The 17,659-nt window shown below is 36.5% G+C and overlaps 1 protein-coding gene across 1 annotated transcript; it reads left to right on the top strand.

Moving 5' to 3' along the window:
• Positions 1 to 9,228: 9,228 nt before the first annotated feature.
• LOC109340637 lies at positions 9,229 to 11,355 on the top strand. Its single transcript, XM_019578355.1, has 4 exons — positions 9,229 to 9,535; positions 9,632 to 9,936; positions 10,054 to 10,152; positions 10,219 to 11,355. The coding sequence occupies exons 1-4, from the start codon at positions 9,229 to 9,231 to the stop codon at positions 11,353 to 11,355; spliced, it is 1,848 nt and encodes a 615-aa protein (XP_019433900.1).
• Positions 11,356 to 17,659: the final 6,304 nt, after the last annotated feature.

Genomic DNA, 17,659 nt, shown 5'->3' with positions numbered 1-17,659 from the left:
TACTCAAGAAAACTCAAAATTTGTATAGTTTCACTTCAAGAAGAGATCATGTTATTCTTCACGGAGACTAGGAGGTCTTGGTTCGAGTGATACCTGGTTGAGGCCTAATTGGGAAAAGATAGGAGATCTTAGTAGGCGAGTTAGAGAGGTCAAACTGAGGTTGTCAAGCTCATAGAGTCCAAGAAAGTAGCGTCTTAGTTTTGTCGTGTATTGGAAGTTTGTGTGTATTCAAACAATTTCAATAGTGAAGAAAAAAATCTCGCAAGATCAAAAGGGGAGGCCTGGATGTAGTTTGCAGTGGAATGCAAACGAACTAGGATAACAATTCCTTGTACACAATTTTCTACCCCTTATCTCCTTTACTTTTGTTCATTACATTCTTGTTAATTGTTTGATTCTGTATTACCTACTATAATATGTGTTACTATCATCTGTAACATCTGTAATCAATTAATTGTATAAAGATTGGTAATCGGTGACTTGCTTTGCAACAATCCATAAAATCAAGAACTTCAAGACTCAGGATAATCGATTATCCACAAGAATAATCGATTAACTCTAGCATTGGTTAATCGATTAAAATCAAGCATAATCGATTAAATGCAGTAACTTTTTGTTTTGAACAAAATATAGGAAAAGCGGAGAAAGTGGATCCATGACACCTATTCAACCCTTCTTCTAGGTATATTCTGACCTGATGGTATCCAACAAAAACATTGTGGCGACTCCGAACATATTGGGAGAGGTCAAAATTAAGTTCAACCTCTTCCTAAGTCGTGTAATCAGTGTTCAACAAAAAATTAGAGCAATATAATTTGTTGATTGTGTTTTAATTTTTCTAGGAAGAGAAATAAAATATCATGGTCATTCAAAGGATGAATTACATAAAACAATTATTGTTAAAAATATCTATTTCTAATTTATTAAACTGGATAGAAGTATCGTGTCACGACCATTTAAAGATGAGTTAATGCAATGAAGTGACATCACATCCCTTCATCCATCCTGATTAATTATTTTATGAAATTTGATTTTTGAATAATATTTATCTCAAATTAGACATTAGGAATGATAAAAACAACATTTGAATTTCAACCTATGTTTGAAAAAGAATTAATTTATAACTTAAACTTTATAAAAGCTGAATTTGAATTTTTCATTTATTATGTAACTACCAATTATGTAACTTCCTCGGCTGATCATGACTTAGGAAGAGGTAGAATGCAATTTCAACCTATGTTTGTGGTGTTCTTATATAAATGATTTAGAGTCATGACAACATTTTGTATGCTTAAAAACATATAAAACTTGCATGTATGCCCAATTTTGGAAATATGGTCTTTGAACCTAAGTTATAAATTCAAGAATCAACTACGGTCGAGGAATGTATTCACACCTCGTTCATTCGTATTAAAACGGTGCCCTCACTAATTTATACCCTTAATTTATTTGATTACATTTTAATTTTCAAAACAAAACATTACAAGTATGTTAGATATATGTTATTTACATTATGTTAAGTAATAATTTAATACCTATTTAGTTACTACTTCACTTGAAATTAATAATAATAATGATAATATTTTTGATGATATATATGGCACATTTAACATCGTGTTTATTTATTCGCATTTAATTCATTAATTAACTGTTAGACAGTTAATTCTAGGAATTAATCAGGGATGCTTTAAGCTAAACCTAAGTTGTCTCGTATTGTAATTTTCTTTCTTGCCCTAATTTTTCTGTATTTTGGGAGGCTGAAAGTCTCCAAGACGATTACAGTCCCGTTTTGCCGAGTTTCGGTAAAATAAAATGTGATCTTGTGTTCCGTAACTCAGAATCGAATTCCAACTTTTCCATTGACTTTGAAAATTTATTTCAAGTCAAAATAGACACCAAGTTTGTCCTTAACTCATCTCTAGATATTTTTCAGTTGCAAGTCCATGTTTAGGCATTTTAGGTATAAATCTTAAATCGGGAGTGCATCCTCGAACGAGGTTACCTGACATTACTCGGGCATGACATTAATAGCTAAATCTCGCCATATTGTTCAAGTCGGAGTTTAGTCGCATCATGAGTCAATCGCTTGTCAATGAAGCCAAATCAAATCCTTACCCATTCCACTATTTACGCACCTAATCTCCTTACACCATCATGCTTTGACCCATCCATCTTCACCATCCCAATTCAGATTTTCCCTCCTCAAAATCAAAACCCATTGGCCTTGTGGGAACTCATGGTTCTATCCTCATGTTCTCTCTTTGGCCATAAGCATCCTTAAGGAAATTTCAAGGTATTTTCTCTTCTTCTTTTCTCAATCTCTCACACATACACCACTAGATATTTATCATATTTTAGTATGTTGTTCTTATGTATGTAATAAACACTTTTAATGGTTGAAAGTTATAAATAAGCCTCCCAACTCTCTATGTCTTTAAATCTCTTAAACTAGAGTTTGATGAACTTTTTGCACAAAGTATCTATTTGATTCTCACCATTCTTACTTTATCTTCCCTTTAATGAATGTTAGTGTTTGAAATGTTAAAAAAATGAACCTGAGACAAACTGTGGCTCAGAAAGTATGGTGGAGCCATGGATGTTCATAATGAGTTTGGATGTTCATGGAGAAATTACTTTCTCCACTCTTTGAACCATCAAAACTGTGACCTTGGTTAGTGTTGGAAGAGTTTATTTTTATTTTTTTGAGTCCAAAATGTTTATGAGTTTAAGTGTGTGTAAATGTGTTAAAGTGGTGTTGTTAGTAGTGTTAATGGTTGTTATATCAACACTAAAAACCCTTGTGGTTGATTAGAATGAAATGTTGTTGAATGACACTCGTTGGGCACCCTAACAAAACCGTGACACTTAGCGAGGATTAGAATGAGTTTTTATTGTTAAAGTGTGGAATTTACTTGAGTTAGCTTACTTTAAAATGGTAAGTTTAACTTAAGAAATGTTAAGTTAAATTGTTGACCTTGATTAAGTTAGCTTACTTTAAAGTGCTAAGTTGGACTTAAAAGTCTTGATTTAAAGTGTTGACTTTGGTTAAGTTAACTTACTTTAAAGTGGTAAGTGTGACTCAAATAGTCTTAATTCAAGTATTGTTTTTTTATTAAGTGGCTCACTTTAAAATGGTAAGGTTAACTTAAAAATCTTACTTTAAGATGTTGATCTTAGTAAGAATGCCTTACTTCAAAAGTACAAGTTTTGTTCAAGTTTTATTTTAAAGTGTTGTTTTTAAAATAAGACTTTCAATAATAAATGATGATTCAAGAATATTTAATCTTGAATCAAATGGATGAAACTTATTAAGTCCATATTAGATTAAAAGTTATGTTTTAACATAAGTATTATAGTGCAAGAATTTTAATTCTCAAGTATTCTGATATATGTTTTGTTTACTATACTGGCGAAGTTTCCGAAATTTCACGAGATACTCTTTGCTCACATGCCGCCAAGGAAAAGATTCATCTGATACTCTCAGGTGCTGGAAAATTCATTATGACCCAATGGTTTCAAGATATGACATTAGGACCTCCTAAACTTCGTCAAAAGATTGGACTTGTCTTGGGTATTATGAAATCTTGTACTTAATCAATTGTTTGTCAGTTTGGATTAAGTATGTATGATTTCTTAAGTCATACTATTTAAATTATGTCTACGTGTGGAGTAATGTTGTGGTTATCCATGGATGAACATTACTTAAATAATTGTTCTTATTGCTTATGTGTATGAATTGTCTGTTTGATCTCAAGACATAAAAACATGTGCTAACAATGGGGAAGTGATCATGAAATCTAGGATTTTACCCAGTAGTGGTGAGGGGTTGGATGATGAAACAATGTCATAGGATGTGAGGATGAAAAGGAGATGAGCATATTCCAATTCTATAGTGTAAGAAGTCTTGAGACTGAGAACCCAAAAAAATAAAGTGTTTTCAAATCATCTAAATGACAGGAAGTTTAGGAATGTGAGTAATACAAGATAAAATACATGAAAAAGGACTAATGTCCCAATGATGAAATAAATACCTATCATTAGAGTGGTAACGAGATTACTTAGGGCCCTCTTGGTGAGGTAGTCGACTGTTATGTCATTAAGGGCGAGGCCCAAAAGGTTTATGTTTTCCCATGTAGCGAGATCGCCTAACCGTAAGTGGCTTGGCCATTGGGTCGTCTAGGGGGATTCAGTGATGGTTTAGAGTGGTGAGGAGTTTATTCATCTATTGTGTTATGGTTTATGATCGGGTCCCACAGGCAGCATTCTGTTGGAAGATGTCTTAGGATGGGCCGATCACGTAAAATATGATGATTAAAAGATTTAATCTACTAACCTTGGATAGTTTTCCCACTCATTGTAAATAATGAAGTATTGGAGAGGAAAATTAAAGGAGACGAACGAGCCCCAATATTTTGATAGGGATAGTGATGATGGTGATGCATCAATAAAGCCTTGAGAGAGAGTCTATGTTGGACGAGTCCCGTGTATTCCTGGATGATGTATTCTGTTAGATCAGACAGTTCTCACAGGGCCAACTATATAATCTCTGACAAATCATTTTTGCATTCAGGATCGATGAGAGGGATGTCTAGAAAGTATTTGATATGACACGGTTCTGAAATGGACAGTTCAGTTGGAACAGATCGATCATATATCCTTGCGAAGAATGAGTTTGTTGCGTTCAAATCAGCCTGATATGGGACATGTACTCTCGGTTGTTTACTAATAGATTAGTGGGAGGATATTGGTGTAAGGCTGGATGTACCAATCATGCTATATTTGTTGTTTGTTTTTTGTCTTGGTGTGCATTCTATGTAATTCCACGACTTCAATGAAGAGTATTCATTAGATGTTTTACTCCCTCTCTTTTGTTCTTCTGTACTTGTACACATCATTATTCAGATAGACAGATCTACATTGATTCGGAGTTATCGATTTTCGATGTCCCCAGAAGGGACATGGAGAGTTGATGACAAATGATACACCTATACATGTCCTTGTGACATAGACTTGGAGTTTGTGTGCGACAACACCATTATGCACTTCCTAGGATACCACACCGTCAGGGAGGCTTCCATTACTCTAATAGGCAGGAGGCCCATACCCACTATTCCATCTAACCCGTCCACGACTCCATATGGACTAGCTACTTCTGGACCCTGGTTCCCCGAGGGATCTCGTGATGACATCTTTCCCCCAGATTTGGAGAAAAGGAGGTGATCATCACAGGTTGTTGAAGATGTCATTAGAGCCAATGATGTTACAGGATCGTCGAGGAGGCAAACGATTTGGGATGATGAGGCTAGCTCTACGAGGACAATATGGGACAATCTAGTTTGCCTTTGTAATGCCCCGAAAATTATTCCATAAATATTATGCTAAAAAAAGGGTAATTATTTTTTGCACTTATTACTTTGGTTATGATGAACTTCTTGTACAAACTCCGAAGAGTCTAATGTGATTGTTCTTCCTTACGAAATTTACATCTTTGGAGGGTTAATCGATTATTCCTAATCCGCCTATAGACCTCTTGCCCAAGCGAGGTCTGATGCTCCAGCGATAACTCTGATAATCCATTATGCCGAATGTTAATCGATTATTTCTAGTTACAGTTGTTACAAGATTCTGATTTTTGATATCGATAATCGATTATGTAAAAGAGTTAATCAATTATTCCAAGTTATAGTTATTCGAGTAATGTTCATCCATGGATAACCACAATATTACTCTACATCTATACATATCCTAAATGATATAACTTAAGAAATTATTCGTACTTAGTCCAAGCATGCAAACATTTGATTAAGTATGGGTTTCTTAATACACAAATATAACTCTAAACTTTTGAGGTAGTTGAGGAGACTCAGGTGTCATATTCGGACACCACTATGTCACGATGTATTATCCCTCACCTTAGAGTGTAGTGTGGGTTATTCCTTTGGCGAAAAGTGGGAAACGATCTTGCGGACCAACATCGAAAGCTTCGAAAATAAACACAAGAGGAAATCGTTAGGTTTGAGAGTTTCAAAACTTGCATGATACCCCTTAAGTACAAAAACAAAATTTTAACCTATTATGGGCTTGATTACTTTCATCCATCTGGTCTAAGTTTATTTGTCCTTGAAACATCCTTTATCATCGAAAGTTTTGTTCACGATTTCCATTGTTTTCAAGGTAAGATTTTAATGAAGTTTATACTTTTATCTCAATATAAATTTATACTTTCATGGAGACTTTTTGAGCCACACTCACCACTTTAGGGTAAGTTTCTTAATCAAAGTCCACACTTTTAAATCAATATCTCCTAAGTTGATCTTAACACTTTAAAGCAAGTCATCTTAAGTAGATTCCATATTTTGTATAATGGTTTTCCATGGTCATTTCAACACATTCTTTTCTAATACAACTATAAATGTTGATAGTGTTGATCCCATACTTAAAACAATATTTTAAATCAAGATATCAATTTTTTACCTTACCAATTTAAAGTAAGCTAACTAAAGTAGATTCAACAAGTTTCATGATCATTTCAATACGTCCAAATTTTAGGATAACCCCAAGGGTTAATAGGTGTTGGTTTCATAGTCATGAACATCATAATAAAAGTTCACATTTTTAAACTAAAATATCCTTTGTTAAACTTACTACTTTAAAGTAAGTTAACTAAGGTAGATTCAACAAGTTTCATGATCATTCCAACACCTCCAAATTTTAGGATAACTAGAAGGGTTAATAGGTGTTGGTTTCGTAGTCATGAACAACATATAAAAGTTAACATTTTTAAACCAAAATATCCTTTGTTAATCTTACCACTTTAAAGTAAGTTAACAAATGTAGTTTCGACAAGTTTCATGATCATTCCAACACCTCCAAATTTTAGGATAACCACAAGGGTTAATAGGTGTTGGTTTCTTAGTCATGAACAACAATGAATCATCTTTTCAACAAACCTTATCTAACTTATAAACATCTAACTTAGAAACATGGCAAAATAAACACTTTCTATCTTGTCCAAGGCTATGGTTTCTCAAGCCAAAAATAAGAGAAAAGATTCAAATTTTACATAGTTCAAAACTTCTTGGAGGTTCCTTTGATTTCATAATCCTCCCCTTTCACTAAAATCAACAAAAGTCATATTTTTAAACACTAAAAACAGCCCCATGAGCAACAAGGAGTTCATGGTTTCAAAAACAACTCCCTAAGTTCTAGAAAGCACATATTTAGAGTTTTGAGCATAAAAAGAGTTAGGAAGATTATTTGAAAATTTCAACGGTTGAAAATGTTCTTAACATACATATGAAAATTATACTAAAATTTCATAAACATCTAATCGTTAGATCTTAAATGATGAAAATTAAAAAATGGAGAACTACCTTGATATTTCTTAGAAATTTCAAAAGTAACGAGAGAGAGTGAAAATGCCAAGTGTTTTCTCCAAGCTAGGAGTTGGCTCTTAAAGAAAAATAAATCACATTTAGGAAGGGGAAATACCAAAGGATTTTCAAAAAGTGGATTGTGTAAGAGGTAGATGAGTGATTTAAGAGATTTTTTGTAAGAAAATCGTACTTTTGCTAGTTTAACAAGCCAACTTCACTCATGAAAGTGATGTGACCTCTTCGGCGAAACATTTGCGATTAAAACATGTCTGAGTATTTGTTAAGTGCTAAATTAGAGTAAAATTGTATATAATTTGTGGGGCACTTAGTATGCATTTATGTTGATCTTAGGAATTTATGGTGTTGTTGTTGTTTCAGGTTAATAAATAAAGAAAAGAGGAGAGAAAAAAAGAAGAAGGTTGAAGACTCTGAACATTGCAAGACTCGCCCAAGAGAGGAAAGGGTCGCTAGAGCGACAAATAAGAGAAAAAGGCACCAAAATACTTGATGCTCTCGCTCAAGCGAAGGATGCTCGCCCAAGCGAGGGATCCTAGCCCAAGCGAGGTACTGGGCGACAAATCACCATTGCTTCTGTTGATCTTCGCTCAAGCGAGGGACACCTCGCCCAAGCGAGGTGCTCAGGCCTGGGAATCTCTTGTATCCTCGCTCAAGTGAGAATCTTTAGCTTGAGCGAGAACATGGAAGTTGGAATTAGAAGTAGCGGTTTCATAATTCAAAGGATTCATTCATTCATTTTGGGAAAAAATCTGGGCACGAAATATAGGAAGAATTAAATAGAAATCGTGGAAACGATTCTATTACACACTTCTTTGTATTAGTTCATGATTTAAGCGTTGTAATAGCGAGGATGATTGGCTAGTTCTTCGTAGTTGGGAATCAAAATGTAATCTTCTTAACTTTTGTACTCCTGGATTCAATTCTATTTTAATGTTATTTGATTTTGGAAAGTTTGTTCCTTATTTATTGCATGATTTCAATTAGCTACTGAATTCATGATTTAAGGTTCAAGTTTAACTGGGAAGTTAAAATTGATACTGGATCTGAATTGTCTTTCTTCCTACACAATTGATCTAGGGATGGACAATGATGTAGGAATTGCTTTTACATTTGATTTTAATGCTATTTAATCATCCAATTATCTGAGGAATTGGGAATTGAGTGATTACCTAAGAATGTTACAATCAGGGGACTGATGTAATTGTTTTATGAAAAATGTGCATCAAATTCAGTAACTTCACAAGTTATTAGGGATTGAATCCATGGATGTAAAAAGGGAAAGAATGATGAGTTTCGATACCAACCCTTTTGTTTTATTATCTTAAATTGTTTACTCAAGCTATTGTTTCTAAAACTTTCAATGCAAATTTATCAATCAATATTTGTACATAGTCTCTCAATTGACCGTTGTAGGAATTAATATAAATGCATTCTGCTCCCTGAGGACGATCCCGGTATTTTACCGGATTTTATTACTTGTATGATACGGTACACTTGTCGTTACGTAAAATGTACTAACAAGTTTTTGGCGCCGTTGCCGGGGAGCATCGAGCGATTTATATTAGTTCTTTATAAATTCAATTGGGAGTTGCACATAGTTATTCTTTAATTGTATCTTTTTGTATAGCTAACCCTTGTACTAACTTCTGTCATAATTTTCTTATTTATGCTGTTGCGAGGTAAAGCTACTGACGAGTAATTGGAGCACAATCCTGAAATTGAGAAGTCAGCAAAAAGTAATCGTAAGAAAGCAAAAGAAAAGAAGAAGCAAGGCATTAAGGAAGCACATTGTAGCTCTAAACAGTTTGAAGTTTCAGAGTCTCAGTCAATTCAAATGGAAAATATGCAAAATGCCACAGGGAATAACCCAAGGCCTAATCCTCCAAGGAGGACTTTAGGCGATTATGCCATGTACCAGGGCCCAAGGCACTACTCAAGCATTGTTATCCCACATACGGATAGGACTGTGGAGATCAAGCCCGCCTATTTGAACCTGGTCAGTGCTCACCAGTTTACAGGGAAAGATTATGAAGATCCGTATGCACATCTCGACAATTTCTATGAATTGGTGGCCACAATGGGTTATAATGATGCTCAACGGGAAGCTGCATATATGATGCTATTCCCATTCTCTTTGTTGGGTGAAGCTAGAGAGTGGTTGAAATCTTATCCAACTTAGAGCTTCACGAGTTGGAGTGACTTGGAGTCCAAGTTCTTAACAAGATTTTTTCCACCAGCTCAGTATGTGTATGCGAAGTTTGAGATATCAACCTTCAGGAAAGGGGCTGATGAAGCATTCTATGAAGCTTGGGAACGTTTTCAGGCGTTACTTAGAAAATGCCTGAATCGTGGTTTTGAAGATGTGGATCAGTTGAACATCTTCTGTAATGGATTAAAGCCTGAAACGAAGATGATTCTAGATGCAGCAGCGGGTGGAACAATTATGGCAGTAGATGCAGAACAAGCCACAAGAATCATAACTGCCTTATCATCAACAGATAGGCAGGCACAACATAATCGGAGATCAGTACAGAAGAAAGGGGTACTTGACCTGTAGACGTCAGATGCTATCCTGGCACAGAATAAGATCTTAACTCAACAAATAGAAGCACTGACTAAGCAGATGTCTAAGTTGCCTCAACAGCTTAATACAATACAGACTCCTCTGGTTCATCAACAAGTTTTGCGGTGTGAGTTTTGTGGAGGGGAACATCCCACTAGTCACTGCTCAATACCTACCACCACACTAGAGGAAGAGGTTCAGTAAGTTACTAATCAACCTCGACAAGGAAATTTTCCCAATAACCCTCCATATAACAATCAGTATTCACAAGGTTGGAGGGGAAATCCAAGTCAAAATCAGAATTATGGATGGAGGCATGAAACAGGGCCATCTAACAGACAACCACTACATCAGTCCTCTTACCAGCAAGGTCAACATCCACCACTGCATGAGCGACAAACAAAATTGGAGGAAATATTAGAGAAGTTCGTGCAAGTTTCTATTGCCAACCAGAAAAATACTAATGCATCCATCAGGAATCTAGAGACTCAGGTGGGTCAGTTAGCCAAGCAAATGGCAGATCATAACGCAGATAGACAACAATTCTCCGCTAACACTCAGACTAATCCAAAAGAGCACTGCAAATCTAACACTACCAGAAGTGGTAAGGTTATTGGTAAAGGCATTGGGGAGAATTTAGCTGTTGAGCAAGAGGTGTTGTGTCGAACTGAAGATGGAACATCAGAAAAGATAATCAGAGATGTACACAAGGGTAAGGAGGTCGAACATCACGAAGGTGATACTACTAGTACTGTTACAGGGGAGAATAATGATGAGAGGAAGACTGAATTACCTCAGTTGAAGGATCTCCCTTATCCAAAACGTCCTTCCAAGAAAGATAAAGAGCGTCAGTATGCTAGATTCTTAGATTTATTCAAGAATCTCCAGATCAACATTCCTTTTATGGAGGCAATGAAACAAATGCCTGTTTATGCCAAGTTCATGAAGGATTTGTTGACAAAGAAAAGAAAAATGTCAGAAGAGACTGTGACATTGGAAGCTGGGTGTAGTGCTATAATCCAGAAGTCTTTGCCTGAAAAGACCAAAGATCCAATTAGCTTCACAATACCAGTCACAATCGGTGAGTTATCGGTGGGAAAGGCGCTACTTGATTTGGGTGCTAGCATTAATCTTATGCCCATGTCTATGCTGAAGAGGATTGGGGATTTAGAGATCAAGCCTACCAGAATGACATTGCAACTTGCGGATCGATCTGTCAAGTATCCATATGGAGTTGTAGAGGATGTTTTGGTAAAGGTAGATGGGTTAGTCTTTCCCGTAGACTTTGTTATCATGGATATTGAAGAAGACAAGGAAGTTCCTCTAATTCTGGGTAGACCCTTTATGAAAACTGCAAGGGTCATAATTGATGTTGATGATGGTAAAACTGAAGGTTAGAGTGGAGGACCAAGAGGTCAACTTTAATGTGTTCGAAGCTATGCAGCATCCAAGGGACAAGCAACATTGTTTTCGTGTGGATGTCATTGAGGACTTATTTTTTCTTAATGACATTCATATGACGAGCACTAATCCCTTGGCAAAGGTTTTGATGGGAGAGTTGGATGGAAGTAGCCCAAGTGAGGATACACTAATAAAATCATATTTGGTAGAGCTAGAAGCATCCCGTAAGGTTATATCCAATCAGAATCATGTAGAGAAATTGGATAAAGATTATAGTCCTGAGGTTCCAAAGGTGGAGTTGAAACAACTTCCTGTGCACTTGAAGTATGTGTTTTTGGAAGAAGGAAGTCAGAAACCGGTGATTATTAGCAGCACTTTGTCATCTGTCGAGGAACAACAAGTCATTGAGGTGCTGAATAAAAATGTTGATGCGATAGGGTGGACACTGGCTGATTTACATGGAATCAGTCCATCCTATTGCATGCATAAGATTCACATGGAAGATGATTTCAAGCCGGTAGCACAACCTCAGAGACGTCTTAACCCAACCATGAAGGAAGTGGTTAAAAAGGAAGTAATTAAAATATTGGATGCTGGGATGATTTATCCCATATCTGATAGCAAGTGGGTGAGTCCGGTTCAGGTGGTCCCAAAAAAGGGGGTATGATTGTCATTAGGAATGAAAAAGATGAACTAATTCCAACCAGAACAGTCACTGGATGGCGTATGTGTATCGACTATCGGAAACTGAACCAAGCCACTCGGAAAGATCATTTCCCTCTGCCATTTATGGATCAAATGATAGAGCGGCTAACTGGACAAGCATTTTACTTCTTCTTGGATGGTTACTCGGGCTACAATCAAATCACTGTAGACCTCCAAGACCAAGAAAAGACAGCTTTCACATGTCCTTTTGGTATCTTCGCATACAAGAAGATGCCATTTGGACTATGCAATGCATCGGCAACATTTCAACGGTGCATGTTAGCCATCTTTTCCGACTTGGTAGAGCAATGTATTGAGGTGTTCATGGATGACTTCTCAGTATTCGGGTCGTCATTTGAGACTTGTTTAGCAAACCTGGACATCGTTCTGCTGAATTGGGAGAAGTGTCATTTCATGGTGACTGAGGGAGTAGTTCTGGGACACAAAATTTCTTCTCGAGGCATCGAAGTTGATAAGGCAAAGATTGAGGTCATCAAGGACCTTCCACCACCACTCAATGTCAAGGGAATTCGGAGTTTCCTTGGACATGCAGGTTTTTATAGAAGGTTCATCAAAGATTTTTCTAAAATTGCAAAGCCACTCAGTAATCTTCTTAACAAAGATACTGCTTTTCATTTTGATGCTGAGTGTGCGAATGCTTTTGAAACCTTAAAACTAAAACTGATTTCTGCTCCTGTTATAGTAGCACCCGATTGGCATCTTGATTTTGAACTCATGTATGATGCTAGCGATTACGCAGTCGGGGCGGTACTAGGACAGCGAAAATCTAAAGTTTTCCATGCCATACATTATGCTAGTAAGGTGCTGAATGAGGCACAAATCAATTATGCCACTACTGAAAAGGAATTACTAGCCATAGTGTATGCTTTGGAAAAATTTAGATCATACCTGATTGGGTCGAAAGTGATTTTACTGACCATGCTGCTATTAAATATTTGCTAACTAAATCGGATTCCAAGCCGAGATTGTTGCGCTGGGTGTTACTGTTGCAGGAGTTCGATTTGGTGATCAAGGACAAAAAGGGCAGTGAAAATTGTGTCGCGGATCACCTCTCACGGTTGGTAAATCAAGGAGTCACAGTGAGAGAATCAGAGGTGGTGGAGGAGTTTCCAGGTGAAACGCTTCTCTCGATTCAAGAAAGGCCATGGTTTGCTGACATGGCTAACTTTAAAGCTACTGGAGTCATTCCCGAAGAGTTGACCTGGCATCAAAAGAAGAAATTCCTGAGAGATTCCCGTCAGTTTTTTTGGGATGACCCTCATCTTTTTAAGACGGGGTCAGACAGATTATTGAGAAGATGTGTATCTGCAGAAGAGTCTAAAAGTATCCTATGGCATTGTCACAGTTCGCCATACGGAGGGCACTTCAACGGCGAGAGGACAGTTGCTAAAGTCCTCCAATCTGGTTTCCACTGGCCTGCTGTTTTTAAGGATGCATATCAATATGCCCAACAATGTGACAAATGTCAACGAACGGGCGGAATCTCCAAGAGGAATGAAATGTCGTTAACTAATATTCAGGAAATTGAGGTGTTTGACTGCTGGGGAATTGATTTCATGGGACCATTTCCACCGTCATGTTCACGAGTTTATATTTTGGTGGCGGTGGATTATGTATCTAAATGGATAGAAGCGGTAGCTGCACAGAAGGATGATGCCAAAACCGTTGTGAAATTTCTGAAAAGAAATATATTCAGTCGGTTCGGCACACCGCGAGTGCTGATCAATGATGGAGGCTCACACTTCTGCAATTCACAATTGGAGAAGGTCCTTCAACACTATGGAGTCTGACACAAAGTGGCATCCCCTTACCATCCACAAACAAATGGTCAAGCGGAAGTATCTAACCGAGAGATCAAGAAAATACTGGAGGGAACTGTATCAACCACAAGAAAAGATTGGTCTCTTCAATTAGATGATGCACTATGGGCGTATAGAACAGCTTTCAAAGCCCCTACTGGTTTGTCCCCCTTTCAGCTAGTTTATGGGAAAGCATGCCATCTACTAGTGGAACTCGAACACAAAGCATATTGGGCACTCAAATTTTTCAATCTGGACCCAAAAGCATCAAATGATCATAGAAAAGTACAGCTGCAACAATGGGAGGAAATGAGACTCACTGCATATGAGTCCTCCAAGCTGTACAAGGAGAAATTCAAAGTGTATCATGACCGGAAGATCCGCACAAAGGATTTCCAAGTGGGTCAAAATGTGCTTCTGTTCAACTCCAGGATGAAACTATTTCCGGGAAAGTTAAAATCAAAATGGTCAGGACCCTTCCTAATCAAAGAAGTGAAATCGCATGGAGCAATCGAGCTACAAGATCCACCTTCTCAGCGAAGTTGGACAGTAAATAGGCAAAGACTGAAACTGTATCTGGGTGGTGACATTGAGCGGCTCACCACAATCATCAATTTGGAGAAGGCATAGAAAAACAGGCGTCGAGCAAATGACGTTAAACAAGCGCTAGCTGGAAGGCAATTCAGTTTTATTTTTTTTTATTTTTTATTTTATTAGTTTATGTTTGCGTTCTGTTAAAAAAATAAAAAATTAAAAAAATGGGCGTTATGGATTAACTTGATGTTTATCTTCACTCGAAGTAATATTTCGAAGCCAATAAAGCAATTGGAATTCAATTCCGAGTTACGGAAATCAAAAACACGTTTTTGAGCCGAATTTGGGCCCGACAGCAGCTCAAAAACTTTCCGTCACAGAAAAGTACGAAAATTTACCACAAAATATGAATTAACAAAAAAATGACTAACGCTCCACTATTGTTTAGCCTAAATTAATACCAATTAATTTCTAAAATTACTCGTTGGTAAAATAAATAATTAATAAAACATACACAAAAAATTCACAGTGTTATACCCTTCCAGAGCAGCAGGTGTTCGCTAGGGTGAGAATAAGGACTCGCTGTTGTGGCATTGATACTATGGAGGATATGGAGGTTGATGATGATAATGACTATGTTGAGTTAGTCTGCATAGAGGACTTTGTTGAGGTGGTAGACCTCCCATGGGATTCCAAACCTTAGGAGGGTCCGAGCAAGGGCTCTAGTTCCCCTGTTAGTCTTGCAACTAGCCGCTAAGAACTGTTTCACCCATTCTGCTTTTTGAGTGAGGGATACCTATGTAGGATACTTTTGTAATGCTGACGACCTCAACTTATTTTGTACTTACTTCTATACTTTACAGCTTCAGTTTGGGCGATGATTAAATTACATCTTGTATTTTGTAACAATAGTTTACTTGACCAAGCAATGCCTTGTTGCGTGTGTTGTGGAGTCAAGTCAATTATATTGAAAAAGTATTCAGAAAAGTGTTGTACCATTTTCGATTACCATTAGGTATTAGTTATTTATTTTCCACAGTGTATGTTAAATAAATAATATAACGTCTTGAAAAGGAAATGGATATAAGGAAAACAATTTTAATTATTTATTATTCCAATAAAATTACCCGTTTTTATTTACAGTATTTATGAAATGATTTTCGGGATGTTACAACAAATGATATAACAGACATTGTAAGTAATCTTAATGATGGAGATGACATTGAACTATGTGATAATGATGAAGAAGTCGAGATAAACACTAATGAACCTATTAATATTACTTCATTATCACTTTTTCACAATAAATCGGAGGCGCGACACCAATCTTGATAGGGAATGAAAGATTCTATGAATATGGAGAATGAGTTGTATGATCCAATGCAACTTGAATTGAAACACGCAACAACCAATGCAATTCACCGATATCACATTAACAAATTTGATAGTTATTATCAAGGTAGTTGGGACAAGAATGGACTGTTCGACCATCACCCAGAAGTAGGGATGGTCCCACACCATCCCGCAACCCGAGAGCTATTTCATGTTGTTTTGGGTCGTTTTAAATTGGTCTAATCGGGTTAGACCGGGAGAAACCGGAATAACCTATGGTTAAACTGACTGGTCTAACTTCAATTGAAAAAATTAAAACTCCTAAATTAATAAATAGGCAACACGGTCACAACTCACGACAACTAACTCACCATACACACAAAAGAACCTAGCCATCAAGACGACCATGCTCTAGCTCCTCTTGGCTAACGTTGTCCCTTGTCGATGCTCTCTCTCATTGTTGCTCTTGTCGTCATTCCTCAAGGGTAAGTCTTCATTATCGTGGGGTCGGAACAATGGAACGGTTAAAGAAAACGATAAAATTAGGGAAATATGAAATAGAGATTAGAGAGAGAAGGAAGGAAATGATCAATGGGTTTTGTGGGAGTGAAACAGAGATGGGAAATGTGAAGAAGATCTTGGTCCTAACCTTGGCACGGTTTTGATGAAGACACCAACATCACATAAAAGAAGAAAAGGAAGAATACTTATAAAGACAATGAAGATAAAGCTTCAAGGATTTAGAATGTAAGACTTTAGGTACTTATATCCATATAACCCATTATATACAAATAGTAATAATCCTCAAAAGTATTTTAAAAGGAAATTGAAAACCACAAGTACAAAATGAAAACAATTTTCAAAATATTGGGTAACAGGTTACTAGATCTAAGTAGCAGGTTATTGTGACTAAGTAACAGGTTACCAGAACTAAGTAACATGTTACATGAGTGAGAAACAAGTCGTGCAACAAAAATTTATTAGGGTAATCGATTACACCTTTTCAGTAACTGATTACACAATACGGTAAACAATTGTTATATTGGACAGAACATTTGTGTAATCGATTACAACCTATGATTAATCGATTACAGCCTGTGAAAATCAATTACTCAGTTGGACAAACTGTTTGGGTAATTGATTATGTTGATTAGGTAATCGATTACTGAGAGTTATTGCACTAGATTTCATATTCAAACTACACAGCTTTCACCACAAACGAAATAGTTTCATTCCAATTGAATCCTACCTTTTCATAAAGGTGTTTTGGCTGATTGGAAAGCCTATTAAACCCATTGAAACTCATAATTCATAACACACAACTCATATACACAACCTAATTTTTTCCGAAATACTTGCTCTACACTTCGTGCAACTTGTTCTAAACTCTCATAATATATTTTCTGAAGTTGCCTTAAGTGTGGTTTTTCAAAGTCATTCAAACCTTCTGAAAATTATTACTAAAGTGTATAAAGAGTTATTGGATTGCAAGAGTTCATAGTTTCAAATCTTGTATAGGCAATCCTTGGCATAGTTAAAGTTTTCTACAAATAGTTGAATTACTTTCTGTCACAAGGATGTGATAAGAAAGGGGATAGAGTCACTTGGAAAGGTTGTTTTCCAAAGAGCGATATAGGTATTAGAGAGTGAGTAAGGTACAAGGAAATTTCGATGGTGAGAATTTGTAATTTCTACTTTTAGTATCTAGTGAAGAAATCTCTTGTGGTGCAAGAGTACTAGACGTAGCCTTCGGTGGACAAGTAGGTGAACCAGTATTAAATCTCTGAGTACTCTCTTCTCCCTTAACTCCTTAAATTTACTTGACATTTTCTGCATAACTTGTCCGCCGCTATTAACTCTTAAATTTTGCATAAAAATCAGTCATAGTTTTTAAACAACTCATTCACCCC

The sequence above is a fragment of the Lupinus angustifolius genome, unplaced genomic scaffold (assembly GCF_001865875.1).
Source record: "Lupinus angustifolius cultivar Tanjil unplaced genomic scaffold, LupAngTanjil_v1.0 Scaffold_215_44, whole genome shotgun sequence".
In the NCBI taxonomy this organism is placed as follows: domain Eukaryota; kingdom Viridiplantae; phylum Streptophyta; class Magnoliopsida; order Fabales; family Fabaceae; genus Lupinus; species Lupinus angustifolius.
The sequence above is the reverse complement of the archived record's forward strand: the minus strand, read 5'-3'. Positions and strand labels throughout refer to the sequence as shown.